The sequence below is a fragment of the Sarcophilus harrisii genome, chromosome 2 (assembly GCF_902635505.1).
Source record: "Sarcophilus harrisii chromosome 2, mSarHar1.11, whole genome shotgun sequence".
In the NCBI taxonomy this organism is placed as follows: domain Eukaryota; kingdom Metazoa; phylum Chordata; class Mammalia; order Dasyuromorphia; family Dasyuridae; genus Sarcophilus; species Sarcophilus harrisii.
In genome coordinates this window covers 230,253,149-230,274,694 of record NC_045427.1, presented here as the reverse complement: position 1 = coordinate 230,274,694, position 21,546 = coordinate 230,253,149, and the positions used below count along the sequence as shown (strand labels likewise).

Here is a 21,546-nt window from a genome sequence, read left to right as displayed (position 1 = left end):
ATTATTATGAGAAGGGATTCGGTCTTCAATGGATTTTCGAAGGAATACAATGCAAACAAAATAGTGTAAGAATTTTGATCTAAACTAGCCCTTTCATTTTACAGAGGGGTGAATGGAGACATTGGCAAGGGTTATTAGTTGCCAGTAAGTGGCAGAGCCACAGGCTGATTTAGGTCTATTCCCCATATACAGTATTCCTCCACTTACACTACAGCTGTTTCTAGAGAATTAGGTTGCCACACAAGGTCTTCTAGAACCCTCAAAAGTCAGCGCCCCTCTTATTCACAAGAGTGAAACAAACAAACAAACAAACAAAAAAAAAAACCAAGCCTGATGGAAAGAGCTGAGTTTTAACTGACTATTGGATCCTGTTTTATCTTTGTGATCCGTTGCCCCATCACACTACCTGTGAAGAATAGTACCCAAGATTATATCAGAAAGAAAAAAGATGTTTAGCTTCATCTTTTAAAAAAATAGTCATATGCCATTTGTAATCACAAAGGACTATTAAACTGTGTATACCCTTTGATCCAGCAGTGTCTCTATTAGGTCTGTATCTCAAAGAGATCATAAAAGAGTGAAAAGGACTCACAAATGCAAAAAATGTTTGTAGCAGCAATTTTTGTGGCAAGGAATCGGCAAATAAGTGGATGCCCATCCATAACTGAATACGTTATGGTATATGAATATAATGAAATATTACTATTCTATAAGAAACTATCAGCAGGATGATTTTAGAGAGGCTTAGAGTGATTTATATGAACTGATGCTAAGTTAAATGAGAAGAACCAAGAGAAATTGTACACAGCAACAAGATTGTGTGATGATCAATTGTGGTGAACTTGGTTCTTTTCAACAATGAGGTGATTCAGACTAATTCTGATAGACTTGTGCTGGAGAGAGCCATCTATATCCAAAGAGAAGACTATAGAGACTGAAAGTGGATCACAACATAGTATTTTCACTTTTTTTGTTGTTGTTGTTTGTTTGCCTGTTTTTTTTCTTTCTCATTTTTTTCTTTTTGATTTTTCTTGTGCAACACGATAAATGTGAAAATATGTTTAAAACAATTGCTCATGTTAGATTATTATTTGGAACACGATTTTGCAAGAGTGAATATTGAAAATCATCTTTGCATACTTTTTGAAAAATAAAAAGCTATTAAAAATAAAAATAAAAATACTCATACAACATGCTCATTCTCTATTTTGTAATTAATGGAATAAACAACATCATATTTTGTTTTGCTTTTTAAAGAACACACAGTACTTAGCTTGAAATGGGACTCTGAGAGATGCAGAAGAAGCCTTTCCAAACAGATCTTTCTTGAAATCTATAATTAAAACTGAAATATCAACTGTTAAGAACTAAGGCAATGTGTTGTTTCTGCTCGAGTTTTTCAATTGATCTGCAATTTCTGCATGTGTGTTTCAGGATTTTATTTGGATTACATATATTTCTAAAATAGCTTTGGAAAATGCCTGCTTTCCCACATGTATTATTCTGTAAGAGTTAGATTTCAAATTTGGCTGACTTAAAATGAATTCATAAACCTTGAACTTATTCTCCATAAGGTCAAATTGTATATTTCTTAAATTTCTCAAGGCATCTAGTATAACCTCTTAGGTCTTATTGTGAAATGGAGGAGCTGATCTGGGATCTTTTTAGCTTATACCAATTGAATGTGTGCTCCCGTGGATCCTGCCAAGATAGAAATACTTGGTATATTGCTAATACTCCAAAGATCAATCTAGCTAAGTTCAAAGAGTCTCTATTGAAAAGGGCTGGTACCAGGCTAGAAATTCTTTAGTTCTAAGTATATCTAAGGTAAGTGAGTGCTAGAATTTGCAAAGTAGTAGTAATCATAATGATAAAATTCAATCATTCATTTATTCATTCATTCATTCAACAAGCTTTTATTATGTTGGCACTTGAACTATTTTATCATAAGTGATATGCCCATGCTAGCAAAAATAACATAAAACATTCAAATTGCCTAATGAACTTCTGTAGAGATTTTGTTTTTCTTTTAGAACCCAAGCCCAATCTTCATTGTAGTTTACAAAATCAATATTCCTGTGCATTAATATTAACTTTAGAACTACTTCAACAATTTTTACTTTATTTACTTTGCAATTATGTGTTTAATTTTATTCCTATTATTTAATCCCTCAATTTAATTCCTTCTGCTACATATTAATGAAAACCAGTGACTTGCTCTTTAGGTATTCTCTAGAAAGAAAAGTAATGGAATGAAGACATAGAAATGACTAGAGTGAAAAATGTGTTGAACTAAATATTTTAGATAAGAATTTTGATTATATGACATAGGCTGGAAGCGCAGAAGGGTGGAGTAAAAATTGGGAAAAGCATGAGAAGTGAGCAATGTTTTGAGTCAAAATGATCAAGCAGATATTGTAGGATACAGAGCAGAAACACAAAATAATAGATTAATATATTGCCAAAAAATGAACACGTTGCTACTCAAAAAATCCTTGCCAGTACCAAGTAATTTGGATTCGAGGTGATCACTTCATAAAATCTTCTAAGCTTGGTAGAGAGTGAACATGTTGTAATGGAGGAAAAAAACACTGGACTATGAGCCAGGTGGTGTTGGTTCTGACCTAGGCTCTAACACTTAAAAGCTAACCATAGTGAATGCAATGATATTAACAAGCCATTTATTATCTAAAGGCTTCAATTTCCTCATGTATAAAGTGAGCGTATGAATACTTTATGTTAAAAATCTCACTGGAGCATTTTAAGCAAAATTTTATGTAAACATTAAGGTACTATGTAAGTGGGAAGTGATGTATTATTGAATATAAGTAAGGTTTTTGGAATTTAATCAGTACTACATGCTTTTTGGAAAACTATGAAAAATGAAATTTTTTTATAAGATCCATGAGAAAGAAAAGCTGAGCCACCTCATTTCTTTAATTTTATTCAATAAAAGTTCTGGGATGTGAATGAGACTATATAGAATCACAAGGAGTTACTCACCTACTTATTGAACTTCCAGGGATATGTCAGCTTCCAAAATTTTGGTCCAGGTCTGGTTTTGGCTGCTAGAATGCAGCCCCACATTAAATCATTCCTTTTTAGAAAACCCTGGGTAAAATACCTGTGTCCCTCCCTTGTTAAACTTTAGCTTAACCCAGAGTTCTTTTTAGTGCTACTAAAACAGAGTAATTAAAAATAAATAAATAAATAAATAAAGCCTATCACATTTTATGTGGTGAATACACACAACAGGGATGTTCCATTACTGAATGCAGGAGACCATGTGGGTGAATAATGATTTTTATTTTAAAATCTTTTATGAAGATGTTCTAAACCAAGTAAAAGCTTTAAAAAAAATGCAACCCCATAAATGCCACTTGACAGAGTCCTTGGAAAATGTCATTTCTGAACAAAGCTTGATCTATGAAGAGCAGGTCAGATAATTGATTTGCCAGTCATTTAATAAAATGTGGTTCCCAATAACTAACCTGAACAACAGTTTTAGGAACTGTAAAGCACAACATTCAAGAAGTAAGAGCCAGATAATTGTTGGCATGGACCAAGGTACAGTTAAAACTGATGAAAGCAACGTCACAACAATCCACAAAGATAAATTCAAATATTTGCAAAGGACACACTATTTAGCATACAAACCAACCAATGATATAACTCATTTTTTGTCCAGCTGTAAACTCTGAAACAAGGATTCAATATCTACACAGCAATTTTTTTTTCATTTTGGCAAAGGTAAAAAATATATATATGTTTATATTGAAGAACTTCTGAGTCACAGTAAATTAGCCAGTACTTCATTTTCGCTTTTGTCCCTGCTCTTTTGTTGTCGTGCTTTGTTTTTCCTCCATGTTGGTCCATTGGCTGACAAATCACAAGTATTTCCAAGAACCACTGCAGTCTCTATCAGTGTTCTGATCGGTAGGCAGGAAATGTCTCTGTTCGGTGAAGCTTCAGAGGACTTGAACCATCTTAGCCAAAAAGAATTAAAAAATTATAATTAAAGTTAAAAATCAAGTTATGATATCAGAGAACTTTAGATTATTGGAAATAGATAACAAACATTTATTAAACACCTACTTGTGTCAGGCACTGTGCCAAGTGTTTTACAAATATTAACTTATTTTATTCTCACAACACGAGAGGTAGGTGATATTATTATCCCTATTTTACAGATGAAGAATCTGAGTCCCAGTCTTTTTTCTTGTAATTATTTGACAGTGGTCACATAGCTAGTCAGTGTCTCAGGCAAGTCAAGTTTGCCTGACGCAAGGTCCAGAATTCTTATCATTACATCACTTAGCTGCCTCTAAAACTAGAGGCACTTTTCAAAATAATTAACCTATAATTAACCTAACACTTTTATAGGGCGAGGACTTCATCTTACAGTAAGGATATTGAATCCCAAAGAAGGAAATGTTCTCAAAGTCATACAGCTGGTTAGTGATCAAGGCAGGACTAGGGGCTAAACATACAAACTCCAGTTCTACCTGTCCTTGTATTCTATCCAATTACCATAATATAATCTTTCTTCAGAAGGGGGATCCCAGCAAGATTCCTGGATCTGGAGTCAGAGGGCTTGGTTTTAAATACTGCTTCTGCTAACACACTAATTGTGCCAAAATTATTTTTTTCTTTTCAATTTCACCAAATATAAGATGAGTCATTTGAAGTAGCTTTCCATTCTAGCTTTAAATCTTATGATTCCATTGTTTCATGTTACCATTAAAAGCTATCGATCTGATAAGTTACATATGATGATCTCCATATGGATTCCATTTCATTTATTCATTGACTATGATTATACATCGTCAAAAGACAGACAGCTAATTCATCAGGCATGATACAGGCAAGAAGTAGGTTAGATAGCCTCTGTCATCCTGTCTTCCACGGAAAAAAATAAAATAAAACACAAATTCTCAAGTTAACCAGCAGATGGCTCCCTATGATTAGAATTGTAGGGGAGGAATTTTGGGGACTATTGGTTTTTATTCAAGATTGAAATTTTGCTAAAAAGTTCCTGGATAAGCAACTTCCTGTGCTATCCCTCAGACTTGTCATGGAAGATAATTAGAAATATATCAACAAATATCAGATAACCAAGATAAATGCCCCAAATGTCAGAAGCAATGTCTTTCCAAACTCATCAATTGATATGGCCCCGGACATTACTCTATAAATGTTGCTACTCAACATGTCTTTTTTTCTTTTCTTTTTTTCTTATGCAGTAGAAGAGCAATTTTGCATATAAGATTGGAAACACAAAGAATAGAGTAAATATGTAAGATTCAAAGTGTTCACTCTAGTGTAACCCAATCTCTAGTGTGATTGTTTAAGCTTTAATAATTTAAATTTGTTAGAGACACCCAATGTGTGTGCATGTGTCTGTGTTTCTATGTGGAAATAATATCCTAAATGGAGGAATGTGGCATGAATTGAGGCAGAGATATATACAAAAATAATAGCTAGGATACTATTGAACTAGGAAAACTTGGATTCAAATCCTGTTTGAAATAATTAATAGCTGTGTTTAACCTATATGAACCGATTTCTTCATTCGTAAAGTAGAGATAATAATAGCATTTACCTCACGGAGCTGTTCAAAGAATTAAATGAGATAAGGTCAGGAAAGCACTTTGACAATCAGAAAATGCTATATTAATACTAGCAATTATTTGTTGTTGTTTTTATTCAGTCAGAACTTTCAATGACCATGGGAAAGAAGAGTAGATAGGTTTTCGTTTTTTTGTTTTGTTTTGTTTTTGCATCTTTTCTTAAATTTTTTTAAATTATAGACTTTAGTATCTAAAATTTGGAAAGAGCCTCAAAATTCATCTAGGTCAACCTCCTTGTTTTATAGACCAGAAAAATGATGGGCCAAGAGATTGTATTTTATTCATTGATTCATACAATAACTCGACTTCCTAATCTTTAAAGTGGAAAGATTGTACTAAATTATTTCTTCAAGCTCTACAATTATATGACTCTACATATTATATACCTAGCACTATATAATGTGTTAGTCATTGTTAATGTATGTTAAATGAAGTTGTGCTAGTTTAACTTTTGCATGATCACCAAGCTAATCAATAATAAAAACTATATGAGGTAGAGTATTGATCCCAGAGAAATGATGGATCTTTGAACTCTGTTTTTGAAAGCTTATAACGTATGCTAGGGTTGGGTAATGCTCTGTGTATGTACGTCACTTAACCTCCATGGAACTCAATTTTCTCATCTGTACAAGTAAAACTATAGAAAGCCTATGGAACTCAATTTCCTCATCTGTACAAGGAAAACTATAGAAAGCCTATGATATCCCTTGTAACTCTATATCTGTGATTGAAACTACTCTGAAGAAATCACCTAACTTCTGAAATACTCAATTATTAGACACGGATCTAAGCTTAAGCAGAAAAGGAGGAATGAGAGTGGTAATTAAATTTAGCTGCTAGCACCTGGCTGGAGATTGAATTCTCATTTAAGAACTGTGACTGTTGCTGTTTCCATTAAGGCTCAGCACAAAAATACTCTGGCAATCAAGGCAGTTGCATGTTATGTTGCAAAAAAAAATTGTGAAACCTCCCCATGACTAAATTATGAAGTTTCCTTGAGACTCACTAAATAAGCAAAACATTTTCCAAATAAGCAATATTCCTGTTAGCCACAAGTAACCAATCACAATTAAGAGACCTGATGCCTTCAGAGAGAGTACAATGCCTAGGTTTCTACCAATATCAGGTAAACCTGTGTATGTAAAAATTGTCCATAAATCTTTATCCTATAGAAGGTGAAAGAGCTAGATAATATTTCTATTCTCAAGGTTACAAAAATTAATGAAGTCTCCCTTGAAAAGATAGAAGAAAAGCTTTAGAAAGTAAACAAAAGAGAAAAAAGAGGGGATAACCCTGAGTTGGAAAGCTGGACAATTGAAGAATGTGACAGAAGTGAGAAAGAAAAAGGACCACTGAAGATCTGGAACTAAATAATAGATATGATGGGAGAAGTAAACCATCTTAGGAGACAACTTTTTATAATCTGTGAAATAATAATATGATCCACACATTCCATCAGGTGAGAGGTCATCTAGTAATGGCCACAAGAAGAATAGAGGAATAGTGGTAATTGGTGCTTACCTGCTGAGGGGTACCAAGGCAGCTCTTTGTTTTCTTGACAAATTAAAAAGAATTTGTGCTGTCTTCACAGAGGATGTACCCAAACCTGTCAAACCTGACAGTCACTACTGCCTCCTGGTGATTGATGAGGAGACAAATTATACCACCAATAGGAATCATGATAACATTGCTAAAATTATAAAATTAGGGGCAAATGACAGAAGACATAAGGTCACAGGTGATGTTTTCATTAGAACAGCCCATTTAAAGAAGGACTTTGAAAGAGGAAGACAAAATTCAAAAGTGAATATCAAGTTAATAAGATTATAATTAAGAATGAGATTTGTAGTTTTGGACCATGGTTTAAAATATTAGAATGATGGTGTCTTGCCTAGGAATAATTTGAACCTACCTAATGGAAGTGGGGAGTGGGTTTGGTGGTAAAAAACGTATTTGAGAAATGCCTTGAGAATCTGATCAAGAGGATTTTAATCTAAAAATGAGGAGGGAGGAACTGACTGGCAATATCTGCCAATTCATATACAAGTGAGAGAAAGAGAGGCGGGGTGGGGCAGGGCACAACATAGGATAGCAGAAGAATCAGAATTTATAGGTGATGATATCAAAGAAGAAACAATAATAAAACCCGAGGATGTCCATTTACAATTGCATTGGATGTTTAGATGTGGATAACAAAGAAGGTGAGATAGAAATAAAAAAGAGGAAATTGGTAGTCCTGAGGTAGTCCTGAGACTTATTGGGATGGGACTCATCCCATGATTAAAATGTGAATCTGGAAAAGTATGCATTATTTAAAGTCAATAAAATAATTAATCATGTTTGACGCAGAAAGCAAATATATAAACGATGATTATAACAATTTAAATGGAAAGGACAATAAAATAAAACTGAATTGCCGTATAATTATAATGACTAGGAAAAGAGATGAGAAGATGAATTTGCTTCCATGTTTTGTAAAGGTGGGTGACTATGGTTGTAGAATACTGCCTGTACTGTCACACTAGCTTAATGTGTTGGTTAGTTTCTCTGAACTGTTATTTTTTCTTTTATTCTTTGTTATAGAGGATGGTCCACTAAATAAAGGGGGAGGGAATACATCTATAGAAATGAAAGCACAATACCAAAATTATACACATATTTACATATGTGATATATATTATATATGTGTGTGTGTGTGTACCTATTTTAGAAAAGTTGTGAAGTGCTAAATAAGGGAGATTTTTAAAAGAATAATGATGACACATTGTATATTAATCCTGCACCACTGTGAGAAAATTCAGGTATTGAGGGGGGACATAAGATACAGAAAGCATGTGAGTAAAAGTTAATAAAGGATAAAATAGAAATTATGTTGTAGCCTACTACAGACCGCATGGATAGAAGGATTAAATCAGATTAGTTCAGATTACAAACTTCACTTGGAGCAATGAATGAATAGTGATTGAGAGCTTTAACTGAGAGTTTTAAGGCATATTTTTATCTCTCTCACTACTGAAAGCACAGCAGTTGAGATATTTTTGACTTGTTTCAATTATGATCTCATTCTGCAAAAGATGAAGGAACTGACAAGAGAACTGCTTTGTAATTCTGGACCTGGTTCTGATCGACAAAATGGAAGTGGTTGATGAAGTTGAGACAATGAAGTTGCCTACAATTAACTGCTTCATGTTAGAATTCATGACAGGAGAGGAATGTTAAATATCATGTGGAATACTATATATTGGGAACACATATATCAAAGACTTCACATAAATGATAAATAGCAGGTAAAAATTCTACAGGAAAAGCAGCCCAAAGTCTCAAAAATGAATTCTGAAGATAAAAAAATGATATCTTCATTATTAAATTGTGTCATTCTTTGCGAACTGTTTTGGGGCTTTCTTGGCAAAGATACTAGGGTTGTTTACCATTTCCTTCTCCAGCTCATTTTACAGATCAGAAAACTGGGGTAATCTCAGGCACTTGGGGTTAAGATAAGATAGGGTTAAGTGACTTGTCAGAGTCATACAGCTATTAAATATTTAAGTCTAAATTTGAACTCAGGAAGATGTCTTCCTGTCTCCAAGCCTGGCACTCTATCCACTTGCCACTTCAGTGTCCTATAAAAATCACATATATGGGGCAGCTAATTGGAGCTGTGGATAGAACACCAGCCCTGAAGTTAGGAGGACCTAAGTTCAAATCTGGCCTTAGACGCTTAACATTTCCTGGCTGTGTGACCCTGGGCAAGTTGCTTAACCCTAATTGCCTCATCTGAAAAAAAGAAAAAAAAAAATGAGATATATGAAGAGGGAAAGGGAAAGCTTTCTAAGGATAATGATATGACTACACGAGGGCATTCCTTACCATCTCACATTTAAGATGGTTTTTATACAACATAGAAGCAAAGGAAAGCAATGAAAGTTAGCTAAGAAAGAATAACATACTTGTAGGAGAATCATTCCTAGAGAGCATAGATTAGCAAGGAATAATAATGATTATGAGTAACAAAAAAGAGAGATTAGGTTTTGGTGAGAATAAATACTTTGAGACAATGTGAAGGAAAAAAAAACATGTATAGGAGTGTTCTTTGGAGGCTGAAAAAGGTAATGATAATATGATAACAAGACTATGGCACTGTTCAACTCAATTTGTTTCTATTTTCTCTTCTAAGGTTTATCTTCCAAATAGGAGGAATAAGATCAAAATGGATAACGTGGAGTTGAAATATGAGGTAAAATGGGCAAATAAGATGGTGACACAAGCACCCAGTGTCCCCTCAACAAATTAAAATGACCAGATCTTAATATATAATACATGCTGAGGTACCAAAAGAATTGGCAGACATTATTAAGATCACTGAATCATACATTTAGAGATGCAAAGGATCTTAGATGTTATCTAATCTAATGGTGAAGACCCAGCAAGATTGTAAGATAAGTAAGATCATATAGGCAGTAAATGATAGCAATGGAGTTCAAATTCAGGTCTTCTGACTTAAAATAAATATTACTAAGTCTCAGATGATGAAGATAAATTGGGGAGATAGAATTAAAGAACCAGTACTTAAAGGAGCTTAGTTCTAATCCTGACTGTGACTACTACTTGCTTGATCTTGGGCTGGCCATTTCATCCTTCTAGACCCCATCTCCCTTTTCTGTGAAAGGAGGGGATGGGACTAAATGGATTTTTAGCTCTAAATCTGTGGTTTTATGATGCAATAAAGTGTTGACCTTATTTTCAAAAACAAATGATTGTGAATATGCAAACTCTAGATCATTCCGTTTGTATTCTAGTCCTGACAAAAGTATAATTATCAAAGCAATGATCTGTAAGTATTTGAGAAAAGAATCATTGTTCATTCAAATTCAAGCTTCACCAAGAATAGGTCACACTGGACTTACCATTATTTGCTATTTGAATAGAACAACTTTCAGAATGAACAGAGGATCTAAGTAGGTTTCTCTAAAAGAGTCAGTAGAAGACCCAAAAAGGTTAATATTGCCCCAAACCCACTGAGAGGGCCTGGTCTGCTCACCTTGTAAGCTGTACAGCTGGCCGGTGCTGTGCTGCCGAGTGATGTGCTGCCAGTAGGCACTGCGGGGAAGGGGCACCATGGTGCTGAGCGAGACAGCTCGCTCACTCATCTTCATTTGGAGCTGTGGGGAGAAGAGCAGGACATGAAGGAAGATACCGAGACAGCTCCCTACAAGAGTAAAATTAAATAAGGTGGAGTCTAGATTTATTCAAAGACCTCCTATCCTACAGGCAAGGGAACCAGTACATTTGGGGCAGACTGGATCCACTGCTACCATCAGTCCTTACCCTCTCTCACCCGCCCACCTCCGCTATTGTGACTCCTCACCCATCTACCTCACTGACAGCCTGGTTTGGTGCAAAGGACCCTCGTTTACAACTTTGAACCCAACGGAGTCATGTTCAAGTCCCACCTTTGAGACTTAATACCTTTTGAACCTTAGAACCTTGAGCCAGTTATATGAACTCACCAGAGCCTCATCTTTAGAATGAAGTTGGACTGGATGGTCTTTGAAGTCTCTTCAACTCTGGATCTATTATCCTAAGATCCTACCCTTTCCCTCCTGCACATCTCTACTCAGCTAACTATCCTGCCCACCCTATGGCCAACATTTTCCTTTTCTTTTTCCTGCTCATATTTCCCTCCAGAGATAGATAAACTTCAAGACATTAGCAACCTCGGGGTGTTCAGGGTGTGTTTATTCCCTCTAAGGCCATATTCCTGGTAAATCATTCATGGACCACTTCAATTCACTTGCCTAAGGTGAAAACATTATTACTGTAGGTCCTATAAGATAAGGGCATGCAGTAAGAATTTTTATAGAGAAATCTAATGCAAATTAAAATATGAAAAATGCATGAGATAAAGTACGATGAGATCACTCATTATTGTAGCTCCTAATGTGACAGTCTCATTAGAGGCACAAAGCATAGGAAATAATCAGACCTATCAGTGATGGTATAGAATCAAGTGTTAAGTGTATTAGGCCCTCAGATTAAAAAAAAAGAAGGGCATGGAGAAGAAGAAAATTGAGGGTGAGAAGTTGTCTGAGCATTTGGGTAAAGGTTTTTGGAGGATATCTAGACCTTCACTAAGTGTAGTCTTAAAGGAGAAACATGGATTTGGATGAATGACAAGGGGAAGAGAGGAGATTGCATGCAGAAAAGTTATGTGGTAAGGCAAGAAGATGAGATTAGCTCAAAGCTGCAAAGAAATTCAAGAGATAATCCAGTCCAGGCCTCTTGCCTTCAAAATCACTGTGATATTCTTATTTTTATTATTTATTATCTTATTATTATTCATATTCTCAGTTAGTCTTCTGATAGCATATAGTAAATTGAGCATAATTATGAAATGGAATGTTCTAATTAAATAAATGTTCTGATTAAACTGTCAATATTCCAAATATTTTAATATATCTAAGGGTAAATCCAAAGCTCATCATAAGCTCATAATTCTGACCCATTTATTCTGGAAAAAGGTCTTTAAGGAAAACTAAAAATAAGTTCAGTTCAGTACTGAACTATCAAACAGGTATAACAGGCATATGACAAGCAGTCCCCAAGGATACTAGAATTGAAATGCTTAAGAAATAGAAGTCAAATTGGCTTCTGTTCATGGAAACCTTGCTATTTAATATGGTTTGCAAATGATTTGCTTGCACATTGGTCATGTCTCTTCCTTTCTTTGCATTCTACCTCTCAGTCATAACCTTAGAGTCCCTGGGCTTCAGATGATGACGTGTATTTTATATATATATATATTTTTCCCCTATATAAAGAAATGTTCCAGTATCTCTAGCCACCATGATGTCAACATGTCTCTTGTTGCCTTGAATGTCTCTCAATCATAGAATTTTAGATTTGAAAAGGCCTTAGTGAAGGCAACACAAACTGCTAAAATAACTCCCACAAAAATATCCCCAACTATTGCTACCCAGCCTTTGCATGGAGACCATAAGAAGTGATAATACTACATTCTGAGGCATTTCCTACTTTGAGAAAATTCCATTTTAAGGAAGTGTTTTCTTTTTCCCTCTTACATCAAGACAAAACTAGCCTCTCTGAAACTTCCATCCATTTCTCTCATCTCTGCCTTCAGATTCTCTATTCTAATTTATGCTACATAATGGAGAGAAAAGAGGTAAGAGAATAAGTATTTAAGTACCTATTATCTGTCAGGTTCTATAATTGTCGGGAATCCAGGTCCAGTGCTCTACCTAGTATGTCACCTACCTGACACTAATAGAACAGGTTATATTTTAGTTGATAAAGAAGACTATTATTTACATAATAATTAATCATTGTTTTATATCTCTTGGAGATTATTATGTTAATTTTTCTTTGTAAATTAAATAATTGTAAATAATTTAATAATTGATTATTTGATTTAAATTTGTAGTTTATACAATGAATTTGCATCACTTCTGTACAAGTGATCATTAGTAATATATAATAGCCTACTGATCACCATCATAAATCTTTGCCCTTTGGGCTAAGTGCAATTTAGATTTCTCAGATATTATATTTAGTACCCCATGATTTGTAATGGCTAGAAATATCAGGAGAATATTAAAATTAAAGAAAATATGAAATTTATTGATGGAGGATAGTTAAACAAATTGTGATATATGAACTAGACCACTGTGTTGTACCATAAACATGATGAGTATGTAGAACTCCAAAAATAAAATGAACAAACATACATGAACTGAGTGAAGGAAATAATCAGTAGAACAAAATACACGACTACCATAATGTAAATGAAAACAAATTAAAAATAGATAAATCCAGATTAAATGCCATTAACCAGCTTGATCCCAGAAGAGAGGTGATGAAGCATAGTTTCCCCTTTTCAGTTGAGATAGAAGATAAAATATGTGGATAAAAATGTTAAATCCATTATCATTTTTAGCTGTCTTATCTGTTGGTTTTGAGTAACTGTTTTTTCTCTGTTAAAAGGAAGACTTACTGAGAGGAACAAGGGAAGTACATCAGTAAATAATGATGGTCCAAAAACTACAGAGGATCCATTTGTATGTGTATCTACCCTACAGTGCCCTGCCTAAGATACATATATTAATGGACTGACTCATTGAAGTTCCAGTTCAATTCTTTCAACTGTACGGAAGAATTTAAAAAATATGCAATTTTCTGCATTTAGTTTTCTATCTGTAGACTAAGTATGATTTCTTCACAGTGGCTATTGATCATACAAAAGGAATCTAATAGAGTTCAAGATCTCAAAGCAAATGTCTTAAAACCATTTGTAAACACAGTTTCTGAAGAACAACAAATATAAAATATCTCTTTCATTTGGACTTTACAATCTCATCTGTAACAGTGGTGAGTAACTCGGTGACAACATCCCTGGTTTTATACCTAGTTTTATATTCATAGTGAGATCATTAAACAAATTTATTTTTATGGCTGAAATTATAAAGATATCGTGTATGAACTTACCATGTACATGGGAGACAGGAAGAATAATATTGCTCTCCTAAATTTTGTTTTTCACCAAACACAAGCAAATCAATAATTATATATAAAATGATATATTAAAATGATAAGAACTGGTTTGTGTTCTATAATAGAGGTGTCTATTGTTTGACTGTGAAGATATAGTTTATTGTAGACAACAGTAGGCAAAAGCTGCCTATTCTTTTCTAACATTTTAATCAAGGACACCTTTTTTTTAAATGCAGAAACCATTTTCAAAAATTTTTATAGATAAGTAAATGGCATATAGATTAATATATTCCAATAATTTACTTCACCCCTTTTTTAATCATATGTGATTTTTTCTGTTCTTTTGCAACCTTCCACTTACAAATACCTTAAAAATGAATTTCTGAGTGTTCTTAAAGTTATTAACTTTTAAAACACAAGTTTCTTTTAAATAAATGTGTTTGATCCAGCTCCTCTTCCTGACTCCATTTTATAGAGTACCAACTTACTAATTAGTACTGACATGTTGAATACAAATAGCAATTCTATTATTATTAAAGATCAGAAGAGATCACTATAGACATTCTGGTAAAGTTTTAGCATTTCAATTTTTTGACATCGTTCCTCTTCATTTACGTAAGACTACTGGCAAGTTCCTTTAGTTCTCTAAGACTTAGTATCCTCTTATGTAAGTGACAATAATGGTTTTGCACTACTTACCTCACAGAATCATGAGTAAAATGTTTTACAAACTTTAAAATGCTACATAAATTTGGATTCTTCAATGACTAAAAAGCTATAAAACTGTCTATCCTTGGATCCAGCAAAATTAATTCTAGATCTGTATCCCAAAAAGATGACAAAAAGGGAGAAAGACATACAAAAATATTTTTTTGTGATGGCAAAATTTGGAAATGGAGCGAATGCTCATCAACTGGGGAATGGCTGAACCAGTTATAGTATTTAAATGTAATGGAATACTATTGTACTATAAGAAATGATGAGCAAGTACTTTCAGAAAACCTGGAAAGACCGATGGTGAGTGAAGTGAGCAGAACCAGGAGAATATGGTACAGAATAACAGCACAACTGTGTGATGATCAGTTATGATAAATTTAGCTCTTCTCAGCAATACAGTGATCCAAAACAGTTCTCATAGACATGTGATGGAAAATGCTATCCACATCCAGAGAAAAAACTATTAAATCTGAATGCATATTTTTTACTATTTTTTTTACTATTTTTGCTTTTTCAATTTTGTTCTTTGTTTTTTGTTTCTCATTTTTTTTCTTTTTGTCCTGATTATTCTTTCACAACATGACTAATAAGGAAATATGTTTAACATGACTATACAGTAATAACTTGTATTGAATTGTTTGCGTCTTGGGGAAGAGAAAGGAAAAGGAAGGAGAGAGAGAGAAATTTGGAATTCAAAATATTACAAAAATGAATGTTGAAAATTATCTTTGTATGTAATCAGAAAAAAATACTATTTAGTAAAAAAAATAACAATAAATATATTTGGGTATTACAAAAAATGTTGTTTAGGATGTGTCCTGGAAAAAGTCATTTAGAAAATCATGTGCCAGGCAACCAACCAATCATTCACAATCTGGTGAGAAACAGGAGCTGATTTTTTGGCTTCAGACGGAGTGAATTGAAAGCCACATAATCTTAAAGTTTTTAATGAATTTTAAATAGACATTTGAGGAGGTACTGAAGTAACAGTGAAGAAGACAGTGCCAATTTTAGATTCAGATCCTCTGGATTTAAGTCCTAACTCATGAGACATGATGGCTGGGAAACCATGAAAAAGTCACTTAATTTCCATATTCTTCAATAAACTCTCTAAAGTATAAGTTGAAGAATAGCTGTTGAGATATACACTGATAGAGAGAATTTCCTCACCAAAAGTTCTATACAATATTAAATCACAGACACAGGCAGAATTTTTAAAAATCTAATTTTGCCTAAACTACATCCCCCACTGAGTCCAGTGCTCAACCTTGGATGAACTGAAAGTTATTTGTTCTAAGGAATAAAGACATACTTTCTCTGTTATAGCATCTGTAGCAACTAAGAAAAAGGAATAACCACAGTTCAGAATTACATAGAACTTCCTGGTTACAACTTGATAATAGAAAACCTAAATTAATCCTCATAATAATTCTTGCCATGGAAATATAAGAATTATTTTCATTTTATAGATAAGGAAACAGTGCAGAGAAATTAAGTGACTTTCCAAAGTTGTACAGTCATCTCCTGACAGTATAAAGGGGAGAAAAGCAGAGCATGAGAATAAACATTTTCATGTTGTTGTTGTCATAGTTAGTTGTTGTGGTTGAGACATTTTAATTGTGCATTAAGCTGACTCTCATTTCCTCATTTGGTTGTTTCTCTTTGTTTTGTTTTGTTTACAGCAAAGATACTGGAGTGGTTTCTTATTTCCTTTACTAAATAATTTTGTGGATGAGAAGCTAAGGTAAATTGAATGAAGTGACTTCCTCAGGTCACAGAATGAGTAAATATCTGAGACCAGATTTGAACTCAGGAAAATGAGTCTTCCTGATTCCAATATTCTACTCACTAGCTAGTGCATAGCTAGTGCAAGGCAGCATATAAATAATACATATATACATAATATATATACTATATATAGTATTTGTATTGTCTATATAATATTTGTATTTGCATAAATGACATTTTGTATGTATATGATATATATGTATATATGTACACACAGAGAGATAATATTTATTAAAAATACTTAGCATAATACTTGGCACTGCAGGCATCATACATATAGACAGATATGGAGATATAGATATAGATAGATATGTATGTACAAATGTATATACATTTATATATGTATGTACAAATACATATATTTATGTCTTTGTATATGTATATGTGCATGTATATATGTATATATAATAGTGAACATATAAATATTATATATACATATACCTATATATGTGTGTGTTGAGTGTATAGTACTTGCTGTGCACCAGGTATTGTGCTAAGCACTTTTAATAAGTATTATCTTATATTTACAAAGATTTGGCAAAATCTTATATTTAGAAAATTTTTCTGAGAAATATCTCAGAGAAAGATTAGTCCCTGTAAAACAGGATACTGTGCTTCTTGTCTCAACTCTCATACAATTCTCCACAATACACGGTCAAGTTATTGTCTTTTATTCCATACCCATAATACTATAATAGGTGGTTCAACTGGACACTTTTTAGATTTACTTCTAACTCTAATATTCTTTAGTTTTTTTTGATTATGTGACTTTCAATCAAGTGACTTTTCTAAAATTCTATAGCTGATACTTCTAGTTTGAGATGGAGAATGAAATGAACACAAACAGAATGGTACTTATAAATACTTAGCAAATAACATTAAATAAATAAATATGAGTCCATGAGTGGTGAATGAATGAATAATCTCTATGATTTGAACTTTATAATCTGATTCTGGCAGGTTAACCAAGAAATGCTCCCTAGACAAAGTGACTCCTAAAGTCAGTCTTTGCAGGAGGTGAGAAATATGGGTTGGCTAGTAAGAGATGCATTTGGGTTTTTTTCCTTTTTTGGGGGGGGTTTGTTTTGATTTGTTGTCAGAGGGAAAGAAGAGAAATCTGGCTATTCTTAGAATCAAGTCAAGAAGAAAAATCTGTTCTATTTAACCTCCAACAATGTTTTGTTTTGTTGGCTTTTTTGTGGGTTTTTTTTTTTTTTTTTTGGTTTTGCTTTGTTCCAAGTTCCTCATTTAGTTCAGCTGAAGCTAAGGCAATTCTTATACCCATCTGGGATGGAGAAAGCTGTTCCGGAGCACTGCAAAATTGCCCAGCAATACTGTACCATATTGCCATTCCCCAGGACCCAACAGTTTGAACTGCAGAGCACTCTGTTTGCTGAAATAGAACAGCATGACAGAATGGGCCTGTTTGGTGCCACAGTCAATCATAAAGACCATATGCCTGTGTTTGCGACCACCGTCTGCGTTCATTCAGAAATAGGCACAAATCATTGCAGTGACAGCCTGGTCAGAACTGCAAGCCCTCAGTCAGCACTCATCACAGCCCTATCACTCCTCCAAAGGGGTCTTCCAGAGGGACACTTTTTTGCACAGGCAAATATAAATATATATGTGTGCATATATACAGAGAGAGAGTCACTTTCTATTCCTTCAACCTCAGTTTTGAGGTAATTTCACAGAAAACAGTTTTGACAATGTTAATAATCAAAAGTTTGAATTTCAGTCTTTTCTCACTCACAGACTTAACCACTTTCTGTACTAGTGTCACTTTTTTAAAAAGTTTGTTGAATGAGATGCTGAATTGAAGAAACCTCAAAGAGGAGATGGCCATAGAGTTATCTGAACATCAAGGAAAGCTAAGATGGGAATAGGGCAGGTAAGTGGACCAGTGGATAAAGGGCCAGAGCTGGAGACCCAAGTTTAAATCTAGCCTCAGATACTTTAACTAGTGGTGTGACCCTGGAAAAGTCACTCAACCCTGTTTTCCTCAGTTGTCTCATTTGTAAAATGAGCTAGAGAAGAGAATAGCAAAATTACAATAGTGATCTTTGCCAAGAAAACCCCAAATGGGGTCATTATGAAGAGTCATACTGGATTTAGAAAACTGAATAACATGTGAATAGGCAGTTGCCTGCTAGAAAGACATTGCTGTTAGGCAATCCCAATAAGCAAAAGTTGCTCATTTATAAAATGTGGATATTAACCTCTAAGGTCTCTTCAAATTCTAAATCTATGTATAATCCTAAAAGACTGCCATAGATGAAATTGAATGTTAGTATCCCAGAAGATTGGGGTTCAAGTTCTGATTCTTTTTATATATGACATTTGTGGCTGATAGCAAGTTACTTTCATTCCCTAGAACTCATTTTCCCCATCTGTAATTGAAAAGGTTCAACTCAATGATCTGAGTTTCCTTCCAGCTTTAAATTTCCATATGCTTATATATCTGAAATTAGTGGTTGATAAACATAAAAATAGCATGGGATCATATTGTAGAAAGCCTAAAGTGTCAGTCTAGGTTAGCTTGAGGTCCTTATTCTAGGATTAATGAGAAATTTTATTCTATAATTAATGAGGAGGAATCACCAAACACCTGGATCCCCAGATTAACAGGGATGCATGCAACAAAGTGAAATCATCAAAGGGAAGGATCCAGGCTTTTCAATCTACCTTTCACATCTCTCACATATAGCCTGTTCTCTCCATTCACATAGCTGTCAATCTAGTTTTTGCCTTAAGTCCCTCCTTTTCCAATTCATCTTGCACACAGTTGCCATAGTGATTTTTCCAATAGCACAAATTTGAATATGTCACCCTTCTTTCAATAAACTCCAGTATTTTCCTATTACTGTTAGGATTAAATAACTCTTCTAATAAGCATTCAAAGTCCTTCATAACCTGGCTCCAATTTACCTATCCAACCCTATTATAGATTACTCCCCTTCACATATAATCTATGACCCAAATTACCTTTCTTATTGTGATTTCCTTATCTTCTATTTCTATGCTGCTGCACATATTTCCCCACATGCCCAGGATGGATTCCATCCACCTTAGAATCCTAAATTATCTTTAAAACTCAGGTTAAATAACATCTTCTACATGAATCCTGCTTTGATTTCTCCAGATATTATAAGCTTCTCCAAAGTTATCTTAAATATATTTATTATATATTTTTTACATTTATATAATGTCCCTTCATTCCCACTTTAATAAAATCTGAATCCTGTGATGGAAGGGAAAGTTTCTTTTTCTAAATTCTCATTTTCTTTCCCATACCCCTAGTACAATATCTGACACACAAAAAAATCCACTTAGTCTATGACTTGTTGACTGATTAAATGAAAACCCCACCATAATCATTCATTTATGTATTCATTCAGTAAATAAGGATAAATTATAAAAGATTTTGGAGAAATTTTAGGAAGAAAAAAATGTCTATCTGTCTCTGTGTCTCTCTGGTCTGTCTCTTTCTGTCTCCCCCCCCCCCTCCTTCCTTGAATACTAACTAAAGAATACTATATTTTATTTCCCTTCTTCCTTCATTCTTTCCTCCTTTCTTTCCTTCCTTTTTTCCTTGTTAGCTTGCTTTCTTTACCTTTCTTTCTTTCTTTCTAGTTTTTGTTCACAAAATGACTAATAAAGAAATGTTTTATATGACTGCACATGTATAATATATATCAGATTGCTTATCATCTCAGAGAGGGGGGAAAGCAAGGAGAAAGGGATAAAATTTTGAATTCAAAACTCTAAAAAAGCTACATGTTATACATGTGATTTGATTTATATGTAATTGAGGAAAAATAAAATATTATTTTTTAAATAGTTGCTCCACTACAAAAAGAACGCAAAAAACCCCAAAATAAACAAAGAAAAAAGAAAATGAAAGCAACAAATTATTTTTAAGGGACATTAGCCCTAGAGTTTTCCTTTTCTACAATGGAGATAATTCTTATTTTTAAAATCAATAATACTAATAAAACATTGTATCTCATAATAAACAGAAACCACATATTTTTCCTCATGAGAAAGCTCATCTATTGGTTAAGAAAGCTTCTTTAATCAAGGAAGAAAGGACTATGTTATGTGCATAGGAAACCTTGTCTTCTCCTAAATATATATTTGACAGTGTTCTAATGTAAAGATAAGAGGAAATAGCAAAAAGAATATATTTAACATTTCAAATTATTTAAATAGCTGAGGAGGATGAATTTTTTTTAATAAGCCATTTTAAAGTTAAATTATATTTAGCTCCTTGATTAGGTTCTCATTCATATACCTGATCAGGGTGTGGAAGTGACTTTGAAACAAGTTTAGTAAATGTTTAAACAGCATTTTTTTTGGAATAAGGTTAAGGGAAGGAAAATATATGTTAGAATTTGTCAAGGCAGGCATTCTTTTTCACTCTGCACTTGGTTTTAACCTCAAGGACGACACGTACTATTTATATGTCTTCTGGGTCCAAAGTCATGGCTTTCTGAATTAGTGAAAGAGAAAGAGAAGAAGAGTAGTGAAAAGAGAAATCAAGGGAAGGGAAAAGGCAAGAGCAAGAGAAAAGAAGAAGGAAATTCAATTAAAGAGAGGAGGGGAAGGGGAAGGGAAAAGGTAGAAGTAAAAGGGGAAGGAGAGACAGAAAAAGGAAGGGAGAAAAGGGGAAAGAAGAGAAAAGCACAAGATTTGGCAGCTCCAAACAATCTTTAAAGGGCCAGGAAATGGACAGTTTGTAATCCATCTGAAAACCAGTCTATCTAAATTTGAAAAGGATAATCGCCAGTGTTTTGGATACAAAGAGATGAAAGTTTGAGCCACATTTCATTAAACCATTTACTAAAGCACTAGCTTTGGTTTGTGGAAAATCCGTTTAACTCTGTAATACTGGCAAGACTCA

At 33.8% G+C, this 21,546-nt stretch overlaps 1 protein-coding gene across 1 annotated transcript in view; it reads right to left on the bottom strand.

Annotated features, from left to right (window-relative positions):
• Window positions 1-2,927: 2,927 nt before the first annotated feature.
• The window catches only part of DOK5 (docking protein 5), a 145,741-nt gene continuing 127,122 nt past the window's right edge, over window positions 2,928-21,546 (bottom strand). The window contains exons 7-8 of the mRNA XM_003757680.2: window positions 10,669-10,789; window positions 2,928-3,986 (exon numbers count right to left, since the gene is read on the bottom strand). Of these exons, the coding sequence (XP_003757728.1) occupies window positions 3,922-3,986; window positions 10,669-10,789 (186 nt within the window). The 3' untranslated portion in view covers window positions 2,928-3,921. The remainder of the gene's footprint in view (window positions 3,987-10,668; window positions 10,790-21,546) is intronic.